This window comes from Liolophura sinensis, unplaced genomic scaffold (genome assembly GCF_032854445.1).
Source record: "Liolophura sinensis isolate JHLJ2023 unplaced genomic scaffold, CUHK_Ljap_v2 scaffold_14, whole genome shotgun sequence".
Taxonomy (NCBI): Eukaryota; Metazoa; Mollusca; class Polyplacophora; order Chitonida; family Chitonidae; genus Liolophura; species Liolophura sinensis.
In genome coordinates, this window is record NW_027017953.1 from 1,057,756 (window position 1) to 1,076,182 (window position 18,427).

The following is an 18,427-nucleotide window of genomic DNA, read 5'->3' on the forward strand; positions in this document are numbered from 1 at the left end:
AGAAACGGGAACATCTGGTCCAGCAGTCAATGGAACACCCAAACAGCAACAGGAACATCTGGTCCAGCAGTCAATGAAACACTCAAACAGAAACTGGAACGCCTGGCCAACAGTGAATGGAAAACCCTGAACAGAAGGAGAAACATCCAAATCAGTGGTAAATAGAACATCCAAACAGTAAGCGAAACACCTGAACAGAAAGCAGATCACCCAGAGAGACGAACATCCGGCCGTGCAGTAACCAACTGCCCAAATGCCCACACAGAAAGCTAAACACCAAAACAGCAAGCTAAACACCAAAACATCAAGCTAATGCACTCAGAAGGTGTTATTAAAGCCTAAATGTTGATGACATTAAAAAGCCCTCCTGCAATGCTAAATCCAGCTGGATATTGTCATAATTTGGGGTTAATTTGTGATTTCATATTTTATACTTTTATAAAGTTCAAATTGAACTTGTTGGGCAACAATATGTAATTAATTTATTTCATTCTAACAGTAATAACATTATTACGAATTTCATTTTATGAATATAGCACAGAATTTAGTGCCTAAATAATTTTGTAATACACCTACTACAAAGTTAACTTCGTTACAAGTGTTAATTTATCCAGTTGTAAAGAGGCATTTATTGTTCCATGCTTTCACTGTCAGAAATCAAATGGAATTGCCTTGCTTTCTTGCAAGGACTGGCACGTTGAAAGTTGGCCGTTTCACAAGAGCCAGCAGACCATGTGTTTGAATGGTCCTCTTCTCCCCCTGCCAACCACAGACAGGCTTGAGCACGTCGACAATGCGTGGTCAGTTAGAGTGATCTCCCTTCTGACGCCGCTCTCCGCACTTCGCTCGTGAGTAACCATGATCATGGCGATCATCCCAGCCACTTACAACATGTACGAGATGTTTCAGGCTGTTCTTCAGGTAATTAATCGCTATTTTCCAGTGAAAACGCCATACGCGCAAAATAACAATCGGTACTCAGTGCTCCTACTTAATTTTTCGTATTTTTGTCCGACAATAACCATTTTTCTCTAAGTGGTATTTGTCACCCTCAAGGCGGCGTCATTAGAACAACAACGACGTGTAGGGTGGGGTGTTGACGTTTAACATCAGTATATCATAGTGATAAAACGATTATTATTATCGCGGCTAATTTAGCACTATTTGTAATATGTATCATAGTCTGTTAAAATGGAGGGCGTTAATGCACGCTAACATTACTAGTTTTATTTATTTCACTTGTGATTATTTAGTTTTCTTGCATTTGTTACATAAATATACAAGACAGATTTCATTTAGGGTCATCCCCCAATGCCCTCCCACCATCGTCCTGGGCGATGTCGTATGAATGAAATATTCTTGATTACAGTGTGAGACACTGATCAGATGAATAAAATTTAGGGTGTTTAAGTAAAGTGGTGTAAATGCCTAACCTGTTGTTTTGGGGCTATTTTTGGCTAAGCAAAACTTTGCCAGACCCAATGTCTTAGCAGTCTGGTACTAGTTGCAACCTTAGTCCGATTTCCATGTCTCAGTTAGTCAATTCCCACCTATCAAAAAAATCGCCGCACATTTCAGAACTTCTACTCAATGGAACAGATCTGAGTGAAGTCACCGGTCCTGAACGCACAGTTGACAGAGCGTCCACTTCAGGAGTGGTAGATCCAGGGTCAATCCTGGGTCGAATCGCATCTAAAACTTTAAAAGAGGAAGTTGTAACATCCTCGCTTGGCGTTTAGCATGAAGGAGAAGTGCAACTACTGACTGACCCATATCAGTATAATGGTTCTGGCCGGGCTGCTTACTTGTCCTTGGTATGTCGTCTCAGTGAAGCAGCTAGATAAAAGAGTGGTGGAAATCCGTCCTGCAAAAGGAGGCACATTACATGCACTCCAAGGATTCCTTGGTCGTCATATGGCTGAAAAATTAAGTACGACGTTCAACCCCAAGCACTCACTCACTGAGTGAGGTCTGACAGTAACAAAACTTAACTGCTCTAAAAATTTAAGTTCTTTTTTATTCCTTTCTAAGCTGAATTAAGAATTTCGAAGTTGTGCTCACAAACTTTGGTAAATGCCAAAATTCTATGCAAAAAGTTGATGTTGATATTTGAAACTCGACGTTCAGGGTTTACTGAATTTTGAGAGTTGATTCAAGCAGATTACCAAGTCAAAATCCACTTTGGGTGAAGACTACCATATTAATTGTGATTTCATGCTGATGGATAAATTGGTATGGGTAACCTGAAACATTTTGCATTACTGAACTGATTGTTGACATGGTTTAAATAACTGAGAACATTTGCACATTCACTTGAAATCAGACTCATTAGTAATTGCCTTTAAATTTATAATTTTTAGTCCCCAACAATAAACTAAATGTGTGCCAGGGAATGGCAAATAAGAGAATCTGATGAAGACTGTAATTTCTTCTTTTACACTAGTTTGGAGGAAGTCTTCAGAACAAAGGAACTATAAACATTCTTGCAGTGTAGTCTTTTTATAACATTCATGCACAACATAATTACAAATGTACAGTAAATCATGTCAGTACATGAAAAGTTTTTATTATGTTTTTATATTTAATAAAATAGTAGATGTGTTCACTTGGAAAAATGAGTTTGTAAAAATTTGTGGTTTTGGTGTAATTATGGATTGAGCAAGATTTTCCATTAAGCATTCATTGGTTATTCTGTGTTTTTAGGTGACTTATGTTTTTTATTGTAGGCCCCGGCTTATCATCTCATATTTGAAGCTCTGCTGATCGTATGGATCATAAAACTGATATTCTCCAAAAGCTACAGTCCAGCAAAAGAGATTTTAACAGAGAAGGTAGGGTTCATTAAATACAGCTAGAGGAAAAATGTTCCTGTTGTTTATGTTGAGCGATGATTTTTTGCTGCCAGACTGACTATAATTGTACCAGATGAAGAAAACAATTGTATTTGATTTATTTTTTTCTATTCAGTTCATTCTCAGGTGGCCTCTGTCTTTAAGGTTCATTTGACAGAGTTTATAAAAAGTAACATATGTGTCCAATTCTAATAGATGTAAACATTGTTAATGAGTTAACATTAAACAAAGATGGCTGGAGAATGTGAGAGGAAATGAGGAAAGGTTTGCCAGTGGAATAAAAAAACTATGCCTGCAGGAGTCACTTGTCCAGCCTTAAATTGTATCCATCATTTTCTCCATGTGAGGTATTTGTTCTGTTGATGACTCTGTTGACTATTGTAGGAGAAAGATGAGCTGATAGCAGAATGGACCCCTGAACCTCTGGTACCAGACACACCCCCTGACCACCCAGTCCTCCTGGCTATGGAGAGAAACATAATACATGGGTATGGGTATCACTACCTTACCCTCTACATGAGGGCCTGATTCTACAAGACCTTCCTCACTACCTGACCCTCTACATGAGGGCCTGATTCCACAAGCCCTTCCTCACTCCCTGACGGTCTACATGAGGGGCTGATTCCACAAGACCTTTCTCACTACCTGACCCTCTACATGAGGGCCTGATTCTACAAGACCTTCCTCACTACCTGACCCTCTACATGAGGGGCTGATTCCACAAGCCCTTCCTTACTCCCTGACCCTATACATGAGGGGCTGATTCCACAAGACCTTCCTCACTCCTTTACCCTCTACATGAGGGGCTGATTCCACAAACCCTTCCTCACTTCCTGACCCTCTACACGAGGGGCTGATTCCACAAGACCTTCCTCACTCCTTTACCCTCTACACGAGGGGCTGATTCCACAAGACCTTCCTCACTCCCTGACGGTCTACATGAGGGGCTGATTCCACAAGCCCTTCCTCACTCCCTGACCCTCTACATGAGGGGCTGATTCCACAAGACCTTTCTCACTACCTGACCCTATACATGAGGGGCTGATTCCAAAAGACCTTCCTCACTCCCTTACCCTCTACATGAGGGGCTGATTCCACAAACCCTTCCTCACTCCCTTACCCTATACATGAGGGGCTGATTCCAAAAGACCTTCCTCACTCCCTTACCCTCTACATGAGGGGCTGATTCCACAAGCTCTTCCTCACTCCCTTACCCTCTACATGAGGGGCTGATTCCACAAAACCTTCCTCACTCCCTGACCCTCTACATGAGGGGCTGATTCCACAAGACCTTCCTCACTCCCTGACGGTCTACATGAGGGGCTGATTCCACAAGCCCTTCCTCACTCCCTGACCCTGTACATGAGGGGCTGATTCCACAAGCCCTTCCTTACTCCCTGACCCTCTACATGAGGGGTTGATTCCACAAACCCTTCCTCACTCCCTTACCCTCTACATGAGGGGCTGATCCCACAAGCCCTTCCTCACTCCCTGACCCTCTACATGAGGGGCTGATTCCACAAGCCCTTCCTCACTCCCTTACCCTCTACACGAGGGGCTGATTCCACAAGCCCTTCCTCACTCCCTTACCCTCTACACGAGGGGCTGATTCCACAAGACCTTTCTCACTCCCTGACCCTGTACATGAGGGGCTGATTCCACAGGCCCTTCCTTACTCCCTGACCCTCTACATGAGGGGCTGATTCCACAAGCCCTTCCTCACTCCCTGACCCTCTACATGAGGGCCTGATTCTACAAGACCTTCCTCACTACCTGACCCTCTACATGAGGGGCTGATTCCACAAGCCCTTCCTTACTCCCTGACCCTGTACATGAGGGGCTGATTCCACAAGCCCTTCCTCACTCCCTGACCCTGTACATGAGGGGCTGATTCCACAAGCCCTTCCTTACTCCCTGACCCTGTACATGAGGGGCTGATTCCACAAGCCCTTCCTCACTCCCTGACCGTCTACATGAGGGGCTGATTCCACAAGCCCTTCCTCACTCCCTGACCGTCTACATGAGGGGCTGATTCCACAAGCCCTTCCTCACTCCCTTACCCTCTACACGAGGGGCTGATTCCACAAGCTGTTTCTCACTTAAGTCAAAATTGGCTTTGTGAAGTTGACAGAACATCAACATTACCAGAAGCAGATGAATAGAGAGAAGTTTGATACTGCGCTATATGCATGTCTGTACTCTGGTTACTGGGGGGATGTTTTTAAACATAGACAAGCAATACTGATGAATTATGGACAGTAATTTGTAGTCTGCATATCACGATCAGAGATTACTGTAAGAATGCGTTTTGGTGCATTCTGTCTATAATGGAAATATCACTTCTGCTATTGCTGTGACCATATGCATTTATCAGTTTGGGGTGGAAGTACCTACATGTAGATAGCAGAATCATAAAGAGATCATGGCACATTTCTCTCATTTTATGTACGTCTGACATTACATGTTACATGGTCATTTGAACCCATTGGAACACAAGGTGAAACAAGCTGCTCTCTTATCTTGGATGTTTGGTAGTAGGGCAGTGGAATGTGAGCTTCTAGGTCATTGGTAGATGTGGCACTAAAGCATTGACAGCCAAAGTACATATGTCACACAGTGTTACTAGATTAGCACGACATTACATACCCATGTTCTGTACATGGGAAAGTTTGTCAGCAACCTGCAGATGGTCATGGGTTTCCACAAGCATATACAGCCCATTACAATGTCAGGTTCTGAGGAATTTCGTGTGGGGGCTTTTGCACATATACCAGAAATTGAGGTTAGAATCCTGGCAGTGAACAGTCTTCACGTACAAAAGTGTTGGCCGAATGGAGCGTGTTCTCAATAACGTGTCAGTAGTTTATGTCAATCACAGTAAGCATTAACCAGCGCACCTGTCACAATGTAAGGTTACCGCATGTGGGCCTAAAAACAGGCTACCCAGTAACACACAGGCATGGGGCCAAACGTGTACATACCATAGGTTTTTGTTAGCAAATCATCGGTCTCGCACAAAGCCAAAGTCAAGGAATAAATAAAGTATCCATGTAAGCACTATTTATAAAATATAGGCCTGTATTAAACCCGTTTTTGATATTAAATTTTTTGTATAAACAGATTTGTTTTGAGAAGAGAGGCAACAATGAAATGGTCACAGAGATGAAGGGCCTAGTCTAAGATGTGCTCATACTGGTGATAGTTGATATGCTTGAGCATGTCTTTACCATGACAAAATGGCTTTATGAGATTAAAGCTAATCGGATTAAGAACTTGTAAAACAACGCCTTACCCCTCTCCACCCACCAAGACATCTCGAGACTGGAGTCCTAATCTGGATTTAGTGTTTATCAGTATAATCCTTTTGATTTAAACAATGTACATCTTCTGGCTCAAAGCACTCACATGTACTGAGTGCAAATCTAGTGCACCATATAAAATGATAAATTTCTTCCTATTTCACTTAAAACAAAATTCGGCATGGATGCATTGAGAACACGCTTCATTCGTCCAACACTTACGTACGCGAAGGGCGTTCACAGCCAGAATTCTAACTTTAATTTTCGGTATATGGGTGAGCGGGCCCACATGGAACTCTCGAGAACCTGAATCTGTAATAGGCTCAAATTTCCTCTCACCATAACATATAAGTGAAATATTCTTTAGCATGGTGTAAAACACCAATAAAACAAATAAATCAATTAAACCTTCATTTGCTGTTCTCTTAAATTGTGTTGTTTTTTTTTTTACTGTCTTCTCCAGGCGTGCTGGGAAATATGTGAATATCAGAAGTCATGAATGCCTCAACATGGCCACTTTTAACTTCCTGGGTTTAGTCAATGATAAGTCAGTAGAGGTAAGATAAACTTACACTTACGCACATTTTTTGTTTTTGTCATAATTGTTTATACCTAAAACAGAAAACTCAGGAATTTCTTTTTCCAGTTGTAAGTTTTTTTTATAGTATAACTATTCCGTCAATGTACACATGTATTAAGTTGATTTTCTTGGTCAGATACATTTGTGGTTATATATACGTGTACGTATGCATATTGCTAGCTATTTCTGTTGTGACATTTACAGGATGCAGTGGTGGTGGCCCTGAAGAAATATGGGGTGGGCTCATGTGGTCCTCGGGGATTTTATGGAACTATGGGTAAGAGGGCTTGTAGTGAACCCGTAAGCAATGTGTGAGATGCCAGGTAACCATGGAAATTGTATCCATGTCTCTCTCAGATTAAACAGACTGATTCAAACATTTGTCTGTAGTCGCAGTTATGCAGGCATGTGGATTTGCACCGGCCTGTGGGTAGATGTCACAGCGTGTAAGACTGTTCAAATTTTGTACACTCTTTGTTTTATTACTAATATTGTCCTGATCTCAGTTTTTTAAATTCATGTGTTTTGTGGTTTCTGTCCCAAAATCTGACTGACATTTTGAAATATTTGCTTTATGAGCGTCTGTAGGATAAATGGGTAAATAAGGTAAGATCATCGTATGTATTGATGAATCAAGGCATGAATATTGTTTGTATTTCTGTTCTTGAGTATGATGTAAATTGCCAATCAAATAAATGAGTAAAAGGATCATAGTGGCATACAGTCATTTTAAGACTTGTGTGTTTGTGGTTTCAGATGTTCATTTGGAGCTGGAGGAGCGCTTAGCCAAGTATATGGGTTGTGAGGAAGCTATTGTATACTCTTACGGGTTTGCTACAATAGCCAGCGCCATCCCAGCGTATTCCAAACGAGGGGATGTCATATTCTGGTAAGGTGCCTCTGTCTCCATATGAGCTCTACAGATCACTAACTTATCCGTCTTATAACTGGCTCAGCTGTTATGATCAGACCTGCTGTAAGATGGTTAACTCTTGACCAGTCAGGTTGATTGTGTCTTTATGGTTAGATGTTTCTGAAGTACATGACCAGATACGGTGGCACCTTAACTTCAAAGCAGTTTACTGTGCAAAAATTGTGACTTTCCAAATCAATATTTATTTTGATGCTAAGATTTGCCTTCCACTTCCATGATAGAATTGAAAATTTTTAGTATGAAGTTCAGATCTCAAGATCTAGGGCCACTGTTCCAGAACACCCTCCTAAGATGTAATTACTATAGCAATCAAGTGTCAACTGGCATCTGTTCATGTTTTTCCATACAGTGATCTGCCTGTTTCCATCAGTGTGCACGCTAGAACCTTCCGTTTATGTGCGTTAATGGGATGTTGACCTGTATTTCAGTGATGAAGGAGTGTTTATGTGTGTTAATGGGATGTTGACCTGTGTTTCAGTGATGAAGGAGTGTTTATGTGTGTAATTGTAATGTTGACCTGTGTTTCAGTGATGAAGGAGTGTTTATGTGTGTAATTGTGATGTTGACCTGTGTTTCAGTGATGAAGGAGTGTTTATGTGTGTTAATGGGATGTTGACCTGTGTTTCAGTGATGAAGGAGTGTTTATGTGTGTTAATAGGATGTTGACCTGTGTTTCAGTGATGAAGGAGTGTTTATGTGTGTAATTGTGATGTTGACCTGTGTTTCAGTGATGAAGGAGTGTTTATGTGTGTAATTGTAATGTTGACCTGTGTTTCAGTGATGAAGGAGTGTTTATGTGTGTTAATGGGATGTTGACCTGTGTTTCAGTGATGAAGGAGTGTTTATGTGTGTTAATGGGATGTTGACCTGTGTTTCAGTGATGAAGGAGTGTTTATGTGTGTAATTGTAATGTTGACCTGTGTTTCAGTGATGAAGGAGTGTTTATGTGTGTAATTGTGATGTTGACCTGTGTTTCAGTGATGAAGGAGTGTTTATGTGTGTTAATGGGATGTTGACGTGTGTTTCAGTGATGAAGGAGTGTTTATGTGTGTAATTGTAATGTTGACCTGTGTTTCAGTGATGAAGGAGTGTTTATGTGTGTAATTGTGATTGAAGGAGTGTTTATGTGTGTTAATGGGATGTTGACCTGTGTTTCAGTGATGAAGGAGTGTTTATGTGTGTTAATGGGATGTTGACCTGTGTTTCAGTGATGAAGTAGTGTTTATGTGTGTTAATGGGATGTTGACCTGTGTTTCAGTGATGAAGGAGTGTTTATGTGTGTAATTGTGATGTTGACCTGTGTTTCAGTGATGAAGGAGTGTTTATGTGTGTAATTGTAATGTTGACCTGTGTTTCAGTGGTGAAGGAGTGTTTATGTGTGTAATTGTGATGTTGACCTGTGTTTCAGTGATGAAGGAGTGTTTATGTGTGTTAATGGGATGTTGACCTGTGTTTCAGTGATGAAGGAGTGTTTATGTGTGTTAATGGGATGTTGACCTGTGTTTCAGTGATGAAGGAGTGTTTATGTGTGTAATTGTAATGTTAACCTGTGTTTCAGTGATGAAGGAGTGTTTATGTGTGTAATTGTGATGTTGACCTGTGTTTCAGTGATGAAGGAGTGTGCTTTGCCATACAGAAGGGACTGGTTGCCTCACGCAGTAAAATCTGCTACTTCAAGCACAATGATATGCAGGACCTGGAGAGATTACTGAAGATTCAACAAGACGATGATAGAAAGGTATTTATAACTTTTTTGTCACGTGAAAACTATTTATTGTTCATGGTACGGATTGAGAATGTAGTATGGCAGTGACATTTGCTCTTTGAAGTTGCAATACTGTCTGGAAAGACAAGGTAAAAATACAATTCCCATGGTTGTGCTGAAGTAGACCTATGAGGATATGTAGATTTGCTTTGCCTCACACATGTATACATCTTGCTTTGATGTATTTTGCAGAATCCTCGAAAGGCCAAAGTGACGAGGAGGTTTTTGGTTGTAGAAGGAATATACGCCAAGTCTGGCAGTATTTGCCCTCTTCCCAAACTGGTAAGGGGAGGAAATCTTGTTATCACAAGCTTTCTCAAACAGCAGGGGATATTAATTTGGGTTTTCCTGTCTTTCATTTTTTCTCCTCAAAATATTGTCTGGTTTTAATCACATTTAAAATGTTCACTTTGTAAAATGTCATGTTGAGTTTGAAAACCGGTCAGATAAGACAAACCAGTGCATAACTTTTGAAGATTTGGCTTCTTCATTCAGTTATTATTATCAGAAGTAGACATCTAGCAGACTTCCCATTAGACAAAAACTATTTCTGCTGCTTGGTATACCTGCAGGATAGACAATATTCTCAGTTATATATACAGTCGTTTTCTCATTTTAGATTGAATTCAAGTACAAGTACAAAGTTCGCATCTTCCTGGAGGAGAGTTTTTCATTCGGTGTTCTGGGAGCAACAGGAAAGGGCATAAGTGAACATTTCAATGTTCCAGTGAGTTTTTCTATGTTGTCTTTTTTGGTTCAGACTGGTAGGTAACCAGTATGTTGGAAAAGCAATATTTCCAGAATGCTTGTTATGAAATTTGTAAGACATAATGATACCATTGCAGTGGTTAAGAGAGCTTTTTGGGACTGGACACAAAGAGCAAGTTACACAGTTACCTGTATATAAGCATGTGGTGTGTTCTCTCTCCACGCAGGTGTCAGACATAGACCTGATAGCAGCATCACTGGAGACGGCCATCAGTTCCATGGGGGGATTCTGCTGTGGCAAGAAATATGTAGTAGATCATCAGGTAAGGTGGATTCTCTGAATTCATTGAGGTTTAATTATTCTGTCTTCAGGTGCAGAAAATGATGAGTGTTAGAAAGTGTAGGGATTATTAGCATTGCACAAAATCTGGATTTTGGGTTTGTGATGGATGTACCACATCCACCAACATCTCTATTGGATTCTGCTCTGATTGGGGTTTTTGGTTTGTGAAGGATGTACCTTGTCCCCTGACATCTGTATTGGATTCTGCTCTGATTGGGGTTTTGGGTTTGTGATGGATGTACATGTCCGCCATCATCTGTATTGGATTCTGCTCTGATTGGGGTTTTTGGTTTGTGAGGGATGTACCTTGTCCATGGACATCTGTATTGGATTCTGTTTCGATTGGGGTTTTGGGTTTGTGATGGATGTACCTTGTCCACGGACATCTGTATTGTATTCTGCTCTGATTGGGGTTTTGGGTTTGTGATGGATGTACCTTGTCCACGGACATCTGTATTGGATCCGCTCTGATTGGGGTTTTTGGTTTGTGAGGGATGTACCTTGTCCACGGACATCTGTATTGGATTCTGCTCTGATTGGGGTTATGGGTTTGTAATGGATGTACACGTACATCAACATCTGTATTGTATTCTGTTCTGATTGTGGTTTTGGGTTTGTGATGGATGTACATGCCCGCCATCATCTGTATTGTATTCTGCTCTGATTGTGGTTTTGGGTTTGTGATGGATGTACCTTGTCCCCTGACATCTGTATTGGATTCTGTTCTGATTGGGGTTTTGGGTTTGTGATGGATGTACCTTGTCCACTGACATCTGTATTGGATTCTGTTTCGATTGGGGTTTTGGGTTTTCGATGGATGTACATGTCCGCCATCATCTGTATTGGATTCTGCTCTGATTGGGGTTTTGGGTTTGTGATGGATGTACCTTGTCCCCTGACATCTGTATTGGATTCTGTTCTGATTGGGGTTTTGGGTTTGTGATGGATGTACCTTGTCCACTGACATCTGTATTGGATTCTGTTTCGATTGGGGTTTTGGGTTTGTGATGGATGTACCTTGTCCACTGACATCTGTATTGGATTCTGCTCTGATTGGGGTTATGGGTTTGTGATGGATGTACCTTGTCCACTGACATCTGTATTGGATTCTGCTCTGATTGGGGTTATGGGTTTGTGATGGATGTACCTTGTCCACCAAATCTGTATTGGATTCTGCTTTGATTGGGGTTTTGGGTTTGTGATGAATGTACACATTCACTAAAATCTGTATTGGATTTTGTTCTGAGTGGGGTTTTTGGTTTAGTGCATGAATGGAGTTCTGTATGTTTTCACAACAACAACAACATTGCACCAGTTACCTGGTACTCTGAAATGAAGCTGCTGTATGGTGTACAGGCCCTAATGTTGGGTAAGGTGACAGTACTTCTGAGATGTCAATTGCCTTTGTTTGTCTATTGTAACGTTTTGATTAGCAAATGTAGATCTTAAGTCAAAATTTTAGTCATTAAACTTGGCATGTTCCTTTCTGTTATTTTAGCTGAAAGTTTACCCAGAAATTACGTTGTCAAGCGGTGTTTTGACCTTGTTACCTCAGAAATAACAATTTTAAAGTGATTTTTAAGATAGCGTCATAGTGTCAGAGGCTGACAAATAAGGCGTTTAACTAGAAGAACTTGTAACACAGAGTTCGGTATTTCACTGTAGATAAATTTCTGACAAAAGTTGTATCTTCTGTTGTATGTGTCTTGTTACTTGTTAAGAAAAGGAATCTGGATCCAGGCGATGGAATTACTGCACGATCTTAGATTTTAAAATTGTTGTTTCATCTGCGGCCTGATGTTCTATGATTTGTTTGTCTCGGAGTTCATGTAGGCCAGGAAAAACTCTCTGACATGAGATGAGTGAAAAATTCTTTAGTGTTGCACAATAATCAAATATTTAAATAAACTAAAACGACCAGGGCATGACATTGTGTGAGGCCCCAGTCAGCTTTGAGAAACATCTCTCTGTGGCCAGACCTTCAGGTCGTACATGAATGATTGTGTGTTACAGAGACTGTCAGGCCAGGGTTATTGTTTCTCTGCCTCTGCCCCACCTATGACTGTCTCAGCAGCTATCCAGGCTCTTAATGTCATGGAGGAAAAGCCAGGTGAGTCTTCTGCCATCTTCGTTTACAAGGCTCTGTAGATTTTTGAGAGTAACACATTTGGTGAAAAGGTAAAAAAAAAAAATTGGTAAAAATATGATAATGATAAATGAGATATGGCTAATTTTGATTTTTCTTATTAATATTTGAGTGCATAAAGACATGGATGAATTCTGTTTCGCTGTTCTGTTTTGTTAGTTTTTTTGTAGAACGTGTAGCTTGTTACAAAAAAATAGATCAAAGGTATACTCATGATGTTTGTACATTGAAACCAGGAAATGCGCACAGCATGATCACAGTAGAGAATGAAGTTTTTATTATCATGGTTTACAAGAAATTAGTAATATATTTTAATTGTTTTGATGATCATGTAATGTTTGTGCTATTTAGCAGCACTTGCTGAACTGGGACCATTTTGTAAATCAGTATTTCATAACTTTTCTTGTGGCTGTATAAGCTATAGCCAACATCATTTCCAAGAAATTTACAACTATTCAGAAATATGGCTTCAGTGAAGTTTTGCCTAAGTGATCTCATAATGGTATTAAACAGAAGTAACGTTGGACATTGTGTTGTAGAGATGTTTGAGCGGCTGCGTGAGAACTGCAGGAAGGTGCACAAAGGCCTGTCACAGATCCCCGGGATGAAGGTGGATGGGGTGAGCGTGTCCCCCATCAAACACCTGCGTTTACTGGACCCCTCCCCAGAGAGGGATCTGGATAACCACACCCTTCAGCTCATCGTTGACAAAGCCATCGACCGGGGGGTGGCATTCACCATGGCCCGCTACCTGGAGAAAGAGGAGCACAAACTTCCACCTCCCAGGTAATTGCTCAGGTATAAATGTTGAGGCAGACACTTCCACCTCCCAGGTAGGTGCTCAGGGCTAAATATTCGGGCACAAACTTTCACCTCCCAGGTAGGTGCTCAGGGCTAAATGTTGGGACACAAACTACCACCTCCCAGGTTGGTGCTCAGGGATAAATGTTGAGGCACACACTTCCACCTCCCAAGTAGGTGCTCAGGTGTAAATGTTGAGGCAGACACTTCCACCTCCCAGGTAGGTGCTCAGGGCTAAATGTTGAGGCACAAACTACCACCTCCCAGGTAGGTGCTCAGGGCTAAATGTTGAGGCACACACTTCCACCTCCCAGGTAGGTGCTCAGGGCTAAATATTCGGGCTCAAACTTCCAGCTCCCAGGTAGGTGCTCAGGGCTAAATGTTGAGGCACAAACTTCCACCTCACAGGTAGGTGTCCAGGGCTAAATGTTGAGGCACACAGGGCTAATTGTTGGAGATTTGTCAACCTGGCCTCTGTCATGGCAATGAGCTTACATTTAGGTGTGGAGAAATGAATGATCAGGGCTTAAATGGTGTCACACTAATAGTTTGCCATTTTAGTCGCGACCTTGGCTGTTTATATGCAGGAAATGTTCCTGCTTTATCTAGAACCAGTGGAAATCACAGTAAATATTCTTGCTGTCAGTAAATTAAAAAAAGAAAAGAACCAGTCTCATTATAGCGCTGGCTGTTTGTGCATTGTTGATTCCACTTGATCATTAGGCAGACAAAGTGTGACTGTTGAAGATGAAAAGCTCTGTATTGTTGAGTATGATTGATGAGTGTTGTTTGATGACTGCTTTTTCTGTTTCAGTATTCGTGTGTCTGTAAACAGTAAGCTGTCAGATGAGGAGATCCAGAAGGCTGTGTCTGTTCTCACCTCTGTCTGTAAGGCTGTCCTCAACACCAGGTACAATTCTCACAAGTTTACTTCTCATTCAGTCAGTCAGGTGAAATTGTGAGACTACTTTGAAGTTTTATTATCTTTGCTAAGATAGCAGAACAAAGTTTTAATACCTTTGCTAAGATAGACAAACGAAGATTTAATACCTCTGCTAAGATAGAAGAATGAAGATTTAATACATCTGCTAAGATAACAGAACCAAGTTTTAATACCTCTGCTAAGATAGCAGAACCAAGTTTTAATACCTCTGCTAAGATAGCAGAACCAAGTTTTAATATCTAAGCTAAGATAGCAGAATGAAGCTTTTATACCTCTGCTAAGATAGACAAACGAAGATTTAATACCTCTTCTAAGATAAAAGAACGAAGATTTAATACATCTGCTAAGATAACAGAACCAAGTTTTAATACCTCTGCTAAGATAGAAGAACCAAGTTTTAATATCTAAGCTAAGATAGCAGAATGAAGGTTTTATACCTCTGCTAAGATATACGATAGATGTTTTAATACCTCTTCTAAGATACAAGAATGAGGATTTAATACACCTGCTAGGATAACAGAATCATGATTTAATACCTCTTCTAAGATAGCAGAACCAAGCTTTAATCTCTAAGCTAAGATAGCAGAATGAAGCTTTTATACCTCTGCTAACATATCGGAAAGAGTAAATTGTCAGAATTTGTGTCAATTTTTCTTTCTTTCTGCTGAAAGCTTTATACTTGATACATATTGTTTTCTGACAAGACTAGTAGGTCTCATCTTAGGCTTATGGTCACACGTTTTTTCATAAAAGGCCAACTTTAAACAGAACTTGTTGATTTTATGTGAACCTGGAAATACATAATTGGGTGGTGCGTTAATTAGTATTTCACAGAATTCTGAAATACACCGTTAATACATTGTAATTATCATTTGTGAGAGTATGTATGTTCAGACGATATTATAAGGAAACTTCATCAGAACTGCCCCGTGAGACAGAATTTTTTCTTCCTCATGAATCAAGCAAATCAGAGCACTGTTGTAGACTCCTGTAGACTTTGCATATACATGTCATGCCAGCGAATCTACCAGTATGATCCAGACACCTCTGTTTTCTTGGTTTCTAAGTTACTCTAATGGTGGCGACTGGTATGTGAAGGAAAGCCACTAGTACACACCTACTGGTCGCTGAGGACAACTATGGTCAGCAGTCATTCAGAGGTCTACGGTATGAAGGTGAGAAAGTCACTGGATGAAGTGGATCTGACCACTGCCCACACTTGAGTTAACACAAAATCAAAGGCAAGGGGGCTGTGAGTGGCCATTGACAAGGCATGGACAGGTCATGGGCAGGGTGTGAAGAGGACATGAACAGGGCTGTTTGTTGTAACAGGGCTGATATGTAACAAACATCCAGCTGTGGGAGTTCTGTTAAGGTATGGATGGCTGGTTGGACGTGTCTGTCTGACTGTAAGTGTTGGTCTATCAAGACATGCATGTCTAACTGGACATGCCTATCTGACTGGAAGTGTTCTTTTGTCAAGACACTCATGGCTATTTAGACATGTCTATCTGGCTGGAAGTGTCAAGATATACATGGCTAGTAGCATGTTTCCATCTCACTAGAGTTGTTCATCTGTCAAGACATGCATGTCTGTCTGAACATAGGTGATCTGGAGTGCTTATCCCTGTCTGTCTGAGGATGTATATTTGAGTATGTGTCTGTTATATGTATGTTATATGTGGAGTGCAGTACATCTGAAATCTGACTAGAAATAAACGGTACATTTGAGTATGTGTACGTTATATGTTGAGTGCAGTACATCTGAATTCTGACCAGAAATAAACGGTACATTTGAGTTTGTGTATATTACATGTGAAGTGCAGTACATCTGAAATCTGACCAGAAATAAACAGTACATTTGAGTTTGTGTATATTACATGTGAAGTGCAGTACATCTGAAATCTGACCAGAAATAAACAGTACATTTGAGTTTGTGTATGTTACATGGGAAGTGCAGTACATCTGAAATCTGACCAGAAATAAACGGTACATTTGAGTTTGTGTATGTTATATGTGAATTGCAGTACATCTGAAATCTGACCAGAAATAAACGGTACATTTGAGTGTGTGTATGTTATATGTAGAGTGCAGTACATCTGAAATCTGACCAGAACTAAACGGTACATTTGAGTGTGTATGTTACATGGGAAGTGCAGTACATCTGAAATCTGACCAGAAATAAACGGTACATTTGAGTTTGTGTATGTTATATGTGGAGTGCAGTACATCTGAAATCTGACCAGAAATAAATGGTACATTTGAGTGTGTGTATGTCTTGTTTGAAGTGTGGTACAGCTGAAATAAAAAGTTGTATTTGTGAAAATGTCATTTTTGGAGTTTAGCACTTCTGAGATCTGTTCAGAAATACATGTTGAAGGGAAGTGTTTACTGGCTGAACATTGGTACTAAATTATGATAAATAATTTTCAACAAAAATAGTTGGACGAAAAAGACTTCAGCTAGTAGAAAAAGCTGGGTCACCTGTGCAAATCAGATACAAGGTGTAAAGAGTATTTACTGTTACTGTTGTAAATTTACAGTATACTGGGCTGAGACTCAGATTCATGTATTGAGTGATTGCTTTGTCAAAGTCTGCGCGATTTGTTTGTATCTTTGTCAACTTTGGCATCAAAATGTTTCACTCATGCCATTGTCTTTACACACACACACACACACACACACATGTATATTCCAAATTCTCTTGTACATTGCCATTGCATAATATTGATGCATTTATGTAAGTGGGAGCTTTATAATATATGTTATGTATAATATGTTGTCATATGTCCCTTTGTAATTTTTTTTATGATTGAATAATGTGTGTACTTATTATTACTGGAGTTTGTGTCAGTCTTTGCTTGCAATTTTTCCCCTTAAATCAAGCCGCATCAAAATGTTACGTTCTAATGTCAGTTTTAATGTTGATTTGGTATTATGCTCGGTGTTGATCAGAGCTGACTAAGGATTCCACTGATCAGATGTGTAGATATTTGTAAGCAGATTGCAACCCTTTTACGGATGAGTTATCTGCCCCTGCCCCCATGCACAGCCTGTGGTGTTCAGGTTACTACGATACTGTGAGCTTTAAACAGATTTCACCTGTGGGGCAAATTTAGCACGTTAATAAGGACAAGTACTGTATGTCCAATGCTCAAAATCACACACAGAAAATGACTTCAATTCCGGGCATGCCTTGAAAATTCTCTAAAATAAGTCCTTTAGGAAAGTAAAAACTCATCTTTTGTGGATTGAAGTTTCATTGTGGTATATGATGTGCCCTTCTGTAAAGCGACGACATGACACAAAGGGGCACCATGTTACTGTCATGTCAAAACTCAAGCCAAACTGTAGTGGTTTGTCAGTGATGATGTTCCCAATCTGCTGTGGCACCCTCTGTTGGCAGGGATGGTCAAATCAGTAAGAAACCGCTCTATTCAGTCAAACATTTACAATTGTTTTTATCTTTGATATATAATGCAATGTTTTCTATTTTCATATTATTGTCTCAGAATTGGTGATTTGTCCAGGATATCGTCAATCTTTCAATGCTTGGATTTAGAAATTAAAATATATGCCTGCTGCTGATGTTTCAGGCAGAAGGTAATCATTGTACAAAATAATTAATTAGGAACTCCAGGAGCTCTTTCTGTATAAGACATCCACATGTTCTCGTGATGATTTGACTAAAATTCTGCTAGATGAGCATTCATTCATGAGCATTCATTCATTCTGAGACATTCTCTATTCTGTACAGACTCTGTGAGTGGAAGAGTACACGAATTACTTGTAAGCAATGATCAAATTAAAGTTAAGAAATAAAAATGCCATGAACTCTAACATGATGAAGTTAGTGAGTTTATTTTCTTTTCCGTTACTTTCAAAATTTTTCAGGGAAAAGGCAACTTTTTATTTAGTGTTGGCCAGAAAAAAATTGTTGGCAGCTCACTCAAACTCACTGCTTACAATGTAGGGTTTCTTTCCTGAGCACTTTGATGATATACTATGTTTATAATATTCTTTGCTAAATACGGCAAATTTATGGAAAGAAATTTT

General features: G+C 40.2%; 1 protein-coding gene and 1 long non-coding RNA gene across 2 annotated transcripts; both read left to right on the top strand.

The window, feature by feature from the left end:
* The first annotated feature begins 853 nt into the window (after positions 1–853).
* LOC135481229 (serine palmitoyltransferase 1-like) lies at positions 854–15,614 on the top strand. Its single transcript, XM_064761057.1, has 14 exons — positions 854–921; positions 2,727–2,831; positions 3,237–3,340; positions 6,615–6,708; positions 6,936–7,008; positions 7,488–7,620; positions 9,274–9,403; positions 9,623–9,712; positions 10,050–10,157; positions 10,366–10,461; positions 12,495–12,591; positions 13,167–13,413; positions 14,243–14,338; positions 15,439–15,614. The coding sequence occupies exons 1-14, from the start codon at positions 859–861 to the stop codon at positions 15,479–15,481; spliced, it is 1,479 nt and encodes a 492-aa protein (XP_064617127.1). The 5' UTR covers positions 854–858; the 3' UTR covers positions 15,482–15,614.
* An 11-nt stretch (positions 15,615–15,625) lies between these two features.
* LOC135481230 (uncharacterized) lies at positions 15,626–18,211 on the top strand. The gene is made up of 2 exons (XR_010445980.1): positions 15,626–16,045; positions 16,459–18,211. It is a non-coding gene; the product is annotated as an uncharacterized LOC135481230 (long non-coding RNA).
* The last annotated feature ends 216 nt before the right edge of the window (positions 18,212–18,427 follow it).